The sequence below is a fragment of the Odontomachus brunneus genome, unplaced genomic scaffold (genome assembly GCF_010583005.1).
Source record: "Odontomachus brunneus isolate Ranch 3 - 2012 unplaced genomic scaffold, Obru_v1 Obru_scaffold_067, whole genome shotgun sequence".
In the NCBI taxonomy this organism is placed as follows: Eukaryota; Metazoa; Arthropoda; class Insecta; order Hymenoptera; family Formicidae; genus Odontomachus; species Odontomachus brunneus.
Genome location: NW_022639517.1, coordinates 603570 through 613371, shown reverse-complemented (window position 1 = coordinate 613371; position 9802 = coordinate 603570). Strand labels below are relative to the sequence as shown.

General features: G+C 30.4%; 1 protein-coding gene across 11 annotated transcripts in view; it reads left to right on the top strand.

Moving 5' to 3' along the window:
- LOC116846693 (ecdysone receptor) overlaps positions 1-9802 on the top strand; it is a 538347-nt gene that overhangs the window by 328796 nt on the left and 199749 nt on the right. The window contains exon 2 of one of the 11 annotated variants that reach the window (XM_032820876.1): positions 3714-4066. The exons of 9 other annotated variants lie outside the window; for them this stretch is intronic. In XM_032820876.1, coding sequence (XP_032676767.1) covers positions 3772-4066 — 295 coding nt within the window. In that variant the 5' untranslated portion in view covers positions 3714-3771. Of the gene's footprint in view, positions 1-44; positions 4067-9802 lie in introns of those variants that run through there. One more of the 11 variants, XM_032820877.1, reaches the window with a different exon arrangement.

Genomic DNA, 9802 nt, shown 5'->3' with positions numbered 1-9802 from the left:
CACACACACACACACACACACACACACACACACACACACACACACACACACACACACATCTATTCGTACGACGCATAAAAACGTACGCGGGGAAGATTGAGAACTTTGCTATATGCATCTGTGATGCTTTAATAAATTGATTTTGAATGCAAAAAATGTTAGTACTTCTTTTTTATCTGTTTTTAATAATAATTTTGTTTTTGTCCTCAATATTAAAATATAATACGAAAAATATAATACAAAAAAATATAGCACAATCGATTTTTAAATTCTTGATTCCTCGTCATTCTTGTTTGATGACGTCAGAAAGAAGGAAATTCATGGCCAAAATTTTTATAAAATACGTCAAAATATAAAGATATATTCAAAAAATGACACCTACAATTGCTTAAACATTTTTTCTAAAATACTCCGAACAATTTGTCCGAACAATTAATAAATAACGATAAAAGTAACGTGACAAAATAATAAAGAAATGCATATTAAAAAGGAAGATTGCATATCACTTTAATTTTATTATTCATTCTAATTATTATTAGAAATGGTTATATATTGATTATTAGAGCAAAAGGAAAGTATTCGCAGAAATTTGGAGGTGTGCGTAATCGATTGCAAGTATAATTTATTTAGATGTCTTTTTATTTCGACGTATTTTGCAGGAGTTTTGGACAGATTTGCTTGCTTTTGACATTATAAATTAAGATAGACGTAGCCAAGAGCCTTAAAATGAAAAGTTCATTGACACACAGTTAATACAGAATCGAATTGTAGTTGTTTATACTATTTTTTGTTTTGTTTATAACTGCAAAATTTATATATATATATATATATATATATATATAATCGTTTAGACAACTGAGTAACAACAAAACTAATATTTTACCTTAAATCTATTAATTATTTAGAATCGTTTGTTTTGTTTTATTTGTAGTTAAGTCGTTTAAAAGTTACAAGCAAAAGTTTAGACGAATCTCATATACTGTATGGTTTCGCGTGTTAATCTTTCTTCAGATATCTTAAATTCGCTCATATTATATAAAATCGTCTATGCATATATATAGTATTTATTTCATTTTCCAAGTTATTTCAAACTACTATAACTTTTATGTGTATATAAGAAAGTATCATTAATGATTTTATATCGACATGTATCAATGGATATTTTTCTCAAAAGAGACCCTACATCATTCTCATGGAAAATTATCTTTCTGCACATTTGGTTAATTTTTTAATATATTGTAATTTTTATTATTCTAAACAGATGTCTTAATGGACATAATTTGATCTTATAAGCCGTTTCCGCACTACAAGCCCTAGAAGATTTAACATGTAAAAATACATATAAATATATGTAAAAATATAGATATTTTCAACTCGATATACAGAGTGTCTTAGACCACTATGATCACACTTTGCGAGAACGTAGAACGGATTAAGATGAGCAAAAAGTCCCATGCTGTTTTGCGATATTCGTAATAGTTTTCGAGAAATTAATTATTTTGTCTGACATAATGAGAGCACGGGAAACGCCAGCCGAAAAAAAATGTCTTCGGCCGGCGCGCGACTATGATACTCGCGACTTGCGGCTCGCTGCGTCCCTCCGCCCATAGCTACAAGATGCAGCAAAGCTTAATACACTGACACATGTGCATGACATATCCGTGTGCCGAATCGACACCGAATCGAAGCGTGTGTCGCTCCGGATGCATACGTGTATGTAGAGGTGAAACAGCGAAACGGCAACACACTCTTAGATTCAGCGTCGATTTGACACACAGATATATCATGCACATGTGTTAGTGTATTAAGCTTTGCTGTGTCTCGTAACTATGGGCGGAGGAATGCAGCAAGTCGCGATTTGGATGTATTATGATTTGGATCGCGCGCCGATCGAAGACATCTTTCTTTCAGCTGCCGATTCCCGTGCTCTCACTATCTCAAACAAAATAATTAATTTCTCGAAAACTATTGCGAATATCGCAAAAAATATCGCACAGGATTTTCTTGCTCACCTCAATCCTCAATTCTATGTTCTCGTAAAATGTGATCATGGTAGTCCTAGGACACCCTGTATATAACCCTCGGTCGAATGCGTGTATATGTGTGTGTGTGTATGTGTGTGCGTGTATATGTGTGTGCGCATGTGTGCGTGCGTATCGTATGCCTGTGCGCGCGTGTATTGTGTGTATATGTGCATACGTGCACGTGTATGTTAATTAATAACATTATCACTTATCACTGAGTGTTGGGTCGTTTATATTTTGCTGCAGTGGTCTCTGACTAGCATCTAATGAAGTAGATATGCATCAGGATATCGTATATTTGGTTGGTGTCTTCTGTTTTCCAAAAACCAGATTACGCTTACTACATATACACAGTATCCAACAATTTTTTATTTCGATTAGCAAATACAGTAATATCCAAAAATATAGTCATCAATAATATTATCGTTTCCAACACATCTCCAACACAGTTGCACGCTAGTTATAATTTATATGTTGTCACATTTCGAAAACGTGAATATTCAATCTCACTTTCAAGAAACATTCATTAGTGAGCATATCTATATGAAATTCTTTGTCTTTACAAGAGTGACGAACTATGAAGTCCTTATCTGATGTGATACATACGCACAGAAAAAGAGAGAAGGGAGAGGGGGAGAGGGAGAAAGAGAGAAAGAAGAAGAGGGAGAGGGAGGGGAGAGGAAAAGAGAAAAAGAGAGAGAGATACATAATGTATGCACATTTGACCGAAGATCATATATGTTGAGTTTAAAAACCTATACTTTTATATGTTTAATCTGGACCAAGACTTGTAGCGCCGAAACGGCTCATAGTATCAAGTTGTGCCCATTGAGACATTTGTTCAGAATGACGAGAACTATAACATATTAAAAAATTAGACTTCTACTCCGCAGAAGAAAACATTTTCCCATAAGTACGGTGCAGGATTCTTTGAATGCTAATTATTTTTCATATCGTATCTTCTAACGGTTAGAAATATAAACCAAATTCTTATTTTTACAAATAATTCTTATTTCTACAATTAGATTTTTTATTAGATTTTTTACTATAGAAGGAGGAGGGCGTACTAAGTGGCGGCGGGACGCCGTGTGTTCGAGATCTGCGTATCTACAAATAACTACAAATGAAATACTAACATTTTCCTATTAAACAGTTAATTTTCCTATAATCGAATTCTAAATTGACGTAGATAATACCGTATGCGAAATCAATTTTTATCAATTTTTTCCTAGAATTTTGTATAGAAAAAAAAATAAGAAAATTCGTCGATCGTCGTATAACAAATAGAAATCTACATATATCAGACGTCATATATGTTCTAATATTATAATTAGATTTTTTGTATGATCTTACGCGTTGTATCTGCATATCTCTATTTAAAATAATGGATATAAGACGATAAGATTATATTATGTTCAGTTTGAGTTTTAATATAAATCAATTTTTATCTTATTGATTCGCACTGTTTTAGATTGAAATTTAGGCTCATAAAGTTTAGCCTATAAGTTAGCCCTTTATATTATCGGGTTTTGACTTTATCTATCATTTTAAACACAGGAATAAACAAAAGTTTGAAAATTATAAAAACTCGTAAATAGAATAAGCATCAAAGTATATGACATCTAGTATAGATGTAAAAATTCGTGTAAAAATTGTCGATATCGATTTTCGTTTGGTTGCGGAACATAGAAGATAAATACTGTGGGAAACCAACGAGGAAGAACAAAATTTGGAGGAGGACAGTGAAATGCTGCAGACGATGCCACGCATACCTGTCGCGGGGGTGCGAAGAAGATGGGGTAACAAACTCTCTATGAATCTTCAAGAATCCAGTTCGGAAGTGTCCAGCAGTGATACATTTTCACCAAGCTATCAAGCGAACATGGGCGTTGTGATGCGTGAAAATGATCTTCAACTTTGGGACTTGGATCTTCATCGAGGTTTAAGGACGCAATCAGATACTGACCGCTATCGTACTACTAGTACTACGGAATTGTCCAGCAGCGATCATCCAGATTCACCTTTCCCTGCCACAATTCAAGGTAGATGGGATCGATGATCATGACGACTCGATTATAATACTGATCACTATGAGAGCAAGTCGTTAGACCTGTAAAGTTTTGCAATTTTTAGATCATGAGGTCTTTGAAATATCATTTCCCTGACTTCTGAATTTCTTAATTACAACAAAAATAATAGTTTTTAATTTCACGAAAACTATAATAATCAAAAGCTTTCGAAAAATGTTTAGATATTGGAAAGTCTTTAGATTTTTACGTTTCATGCAAAATGTGAAAGGTGCATGAATTATTAAAATGATTAAAGCAAATAATGAACGAGAACAGTGTACACCTGATTTGGTCATGTTACGAATATACAGGGTATGCCAGAACAATTTTCGAAGCTCCCATGGAGGCATAGTATGGATTGAAGTGAACATAAAAGCTATATCGTTTTGTGATATTCGCAATAATTACCGAGTTATTAATTAAAGAAGATTTTTTTGATTGATCACGCGAGATATGGTAAATGAACTGTAGCGACGTCTGACATCATGTGCTTGTACATTAGGTCAAACTGAATAAAAATGTTCTCTACCATTATCTTAATTTTGTAGATTTTTAATTATTAATTAAAGAAGATTAGTGGACAGTTGCTTGCGATAATGTATCAATGTTATTTAATTAATAACTAAAAATCTACAAAGTTATTAAGAAAAGGATAGAAGACTTTTTTGTTCAGTTTGATATAATGTACAAGTATATGATGGCAAACGTCGCTATTACAGTTCATCTACCATATCTCGCATGATTATTCAAAGAAATCTTCTTTAATTAATATCGCGATAATTGCAAATATTACGAAAGAATATAGAATTTTTATGTTCACCTCAATCCGTACTATGCCTTCATGAGAGCTTCGAAAGTTGTTCTGGGATGCCGTGTATATAAATAATGTACATTATTATTAATTCTATAATTCATCATTTATTCTGTAATTCAGTCATGTTACGAGTAATTGTACATTATTACTGATTTTTTCAAAAATTCAAACATACAATCAAGTAACAAACAGTCAAATAAGTTTTATACTTGATATATAATTATTAGAATTAATAAGTGTTACTACATGTTACAATATAATTACAAGTTATTTTTTTTCAATAACAACTCAGTGACTTCTTTTTCATTAATATAACGCCTACGATAATATAACAATATTATTTAGATAAATAAAAAGTATAATCGTTATTTTCATCGTTACTTTGCATAAGTGAATATACGCATGAGGTGTACAATAGTATTCTGAAAAGAACATCTTTAATTTTGGTGAAAAAATTATAACAATTATTTCTTGCATAATAATGAATTATTTTAAAAATTATTTAAAAAATGAGTATCAGAAATGAATAATGGTAGAAAATTATTTTCAAAAAGTAACTTTCCCAATCCAGATAGTTGTACAAAAAGTGATATAAAAGTGATATAAAAAAAACTTATATTCAAATATCTGTTTTTATATTCAAAATAATAATTGCTTAAATCATTTAAAATATACAAAATGTAACTAAAATGTAAAAAATATTTAAAGAATATATTCAGAATTTACAATAAAGTTCCTACAAATATATGTCCGAAGTTACTTTGTCTTTCCAAGTTGAAGTAAGTTTTTTAACAACTTTGTGTGTGTATGCGCGCATACACGTATGTAAATGTACGCGTGGTTACTTATTTATTTATTCGGGTGTTTACTTTCGGGTGTTTACATATTTCAATTTTTAAACTCCTTTTAATTATCAGATTAGAATTATTTTAAATATTTACAGCACTTATATCTTGTAATGCTCTAGGTTTCAATAATTTGAAATTCCTCGGCATCAAATAACAGTCTTTTCAAGTTAACTAACTTTAGCATAAGTAACTTTTACTAATATTGAAAGTCTTACTAGAAAGGTAGTAATAACTTATGGTACGATGAAGATAAAGATGAGTAATTTTTACTCATTTATTAATATCTTAGAAATTGTATCTATTTTACAATGAGTGATAAAATAAATATTAGAGGTGAAGCTTAAGATTTTGAATATAAATAAAATGTTATCTTTTTAGAATTTTAAAGAGCTATAAGTGATATTTAAAATGATATTTTTTAAATATCAGATATTTTTAAATATCTTAGGATTAAAGAGAACGTTGGAATTTATTAGATTTTTAGGATGTATAAAATGGTTGACTCTCATAGAAATTATGAAATTGTTTAAAATTGAACAATGAAGCACAAATTTGTAGTATCATATTCCAATCAACATTATGCATCCTGATAACCTTTGAAAGTGCCTGTTTAATGACTGACATTTTACACACTATTCGTTCTTCAAAGTTAGTTTATAATTCGCGATAAAATGTCTCATATATAAAATGTCACGTTTTACTTAAGGTAAAGTACGGCATAGGTTACAAACAACTGAATATTATAAAATCCTGTGTCGTAGACAATCCACAAATTTTAAGTAAAATTATTTTAGAATTATTTCGTTAACTAGTCAATAAATAACCTAATTATCTTAATCTAATTTTAATTTAATTTAATTTTAATTTAATTTTAATCTAATTTTAATCTAAAACAAAAATACAAAAAATATTACGGTAAAATAATAATTACTGATTTTTAAATTTTAATGGATTTCCATACTAATGATCATATTTATGGCTATCCCGAGCAAAAACGTATCTAGTAGAGCAGATTTCAAGACTAGTAGCTAGATAGTAATAACTAGATAAGTTTTCTGGTTAGTCACTAGCTCGTAACTGGCTAAATACTACTCAGTCTTTTGAATGTCAGGTCTATCTAACTATAACAATTATATAGTTAGTGACTAGATGAAAAAGATTACACAGTAACGAGATAGAAAATCGTCGGTAAATCCTGAATAGAAATTGGACATCAGAACTGTCTAGTAACTGTACCACTTATAGTTACAAATTATTTTCTTGTATACAAATTATTTTCTTGCTACTAGATAATTTTTCTGGTACAGCCGCTAGGAAAAGTGAGCGTTATATTCCTAGCTAGTAGCGATGTAAGACCCAACTTTTCTGTATCATTACTAGACAATTACTAGATTCAATTTTTGTTCGGGGTATTATGACATATATATTAATGACCATAATTAGTCCATATTAATGATCAATTTTTAAAAATATGGAAAAAACTGATAAGTCAAACTTGTATATATTTAAGATAACGAATTTGTTTTTTTTTTTTTATTATTTTCATACTTTTCATTCCAACATTCCACGTATTGCAAGGTAAATAAAATAATTTACAACAAAATTGTAAAGCGTGCAGAAATCGATAAACAAATTATACATAATAAATCTCATATTCAGATTAGTCTGATTTTTTTCTATTTTAAATTAATTTTATATTGGGCATTATTTAAAAAAAATGTTTAGTGTTAATTACTATCTAGATAGAAATGAGTGCTCTCTTATTACGTTTCACTACAATGTGATTGCCATACTATAACTTCAACTTAACCTTTATGTTAATGCACGGGTAATCAGATATTCTCATTTCAGGTTCTTTTTAAAAAAATTTAGTAGTTTCTATTCGATAGAAATCGAAACCGAATCACTTAAATAATGAAGATATGGATCTACTGCAAATTTGAACAACTTCACGTAAGGTCACCCGTTTATATAAATATCGGGAAAAAATTTTGAGTTTTTGGTCATGAAATATAACTACATGATTTTTCAATATACGCGTACCGACATGCATTTCGTATCGAAAATACGGAAAAAAATGTTTGTTCTAGTATATTTAAGTACAAAAAAGAAAAAGTTATTTATATAAATATGTTATAAATAATAAAAATTGTTTATTTAAAAATATTTTTTTATTTTTACTATCGAGTAAATCACTGACAACCAATAACGGGCTAATTACTTTTTCTACCAAAATTGGTTACGTAGCTTTCTTTCTGTTCTTTGCTCAAACTACAAATAAGACATATCTTTTTATCAAACAATACAAACTTAATAATTCTTTTATATATATATATATATATATATATATATATATATATATATCATTACTATATTCTTACCTCGTATGTTATTTTGCTCTTTTATTTTTTTCGAGAGGAATTTTATGATTTTAATCAAAAAACCAGCAAGCTCTTATAATAAAAAGACAAAAATAAGAGAGAGTATTAAATATTATATATAATGATGAAGACTGAGCAATGATTGAACGAAACGACATTTCGACGCATGCCGCATAGTGGGAAAAAAGGCACTGTCCCATATAGGGTTTTACGATCGGCCCAGTAATGGGCCAGTACTGATTGCCAGACTTGCAGTGCTGGCGCAATGCTGGTAAAAGCTACTGATACAATACTGGCAACACAATGGCTTCCATTTAGATGATAACCTGGGTCCATGGCTCGTGCCAGATTTGACCCAACACTGGCCACCGACATCGGTCCAATGTTGCATATCCCAGTATTAGTCTGACACTGCTCAGACAGCACAAAAAAATATTTATATACATTTTTCTTTTTTTTTTTAATTTTTCTTAAATTTTCCTCTTTACTATTTTACACGTTATTTAATTCAATTTAAATTGTACTTCGAAAATTTGCTTACCATTGCTGAGATTTGAATCTGGAACCTCTGATTCTTAAGTCGTTTACCTTACCTACTGCACCACTTTGACTGAAAAATGCTTTGTATTGTATACATATGGTATATATCTATGCACGAAAACAAAAAAAAGTATATTTAAAAAATATTTACTTATTTTAAAAGTAAATAAAATACAAATAAATCGTTTTGTAAATTTATATAAATTGTTTTCTGATAAGAAACTTTAATTTGAAACACAAAAAATATACTTTTAATATTAGAAAATAATTTATTTAGATTTATAAAATGATTTATGTGTATTTTATTTACGTTTAAAACAATATTTATCTAAACACAGTTTTTATATTTTAAGAAACTAATTTTCTTCTTGTCATAAGAAAATCATTTGCTTATTCTTATATATAGATATTTTAAATAAAAAAAATAATTTTTTTATCGAGAAATTCATAATTTTATAACTTATTTTACAAATTTAAAAAATATTACTTTATATTTATTACATGTTTTGTAAAATTTAACAAATATATATAAGGTGTAGTAAAAAGAAATCCATTATTTTTGCATGAAATTGAAGGTTCTATTTAGCATAGTTAGAATGATCCGAGTTAGGTCAAATATGCACCGTTTTGTTCGATAACTTGTTGCCATTTTGAAGGTAATTCCATTATGCCTCTCTCATAGAAACCCTTGTCCCTATTGGTAAAAAACTGGGACAGTCGATTTTCACAAGCTTCTCTTGAGGCGAATTTTTCACCAGCAAAATCATTCGCCATAGACAGGAACAGGTGGTAATCACTTGGTGCCAGGTCCGGACTATAAGGTGGATGCATAAGAACCTTCCAACCAAGCTCCCGGAGCTTCTGGCGAGTCACTATCGATGTGTGTGGCCTGGCGTTGTCCTGATGGAACACAATTCCTCTCCTATTGGCCGCTTCGATTGATTTTTTCAGACGGTCCAATTGTTGACAGTACAGGTCCGAATTAAGAGTTTGGCCGTAGGGGAGCAGCTCATAGTGGATGATTCCCTGCTAATCCCACCAAACACACAGCAAAGCCTTCCTGACCGTCAATCCTGGCTTGGCCACCGTTTGCGCCGGCTCACCGCGTTTCGACCACGACCGTTTT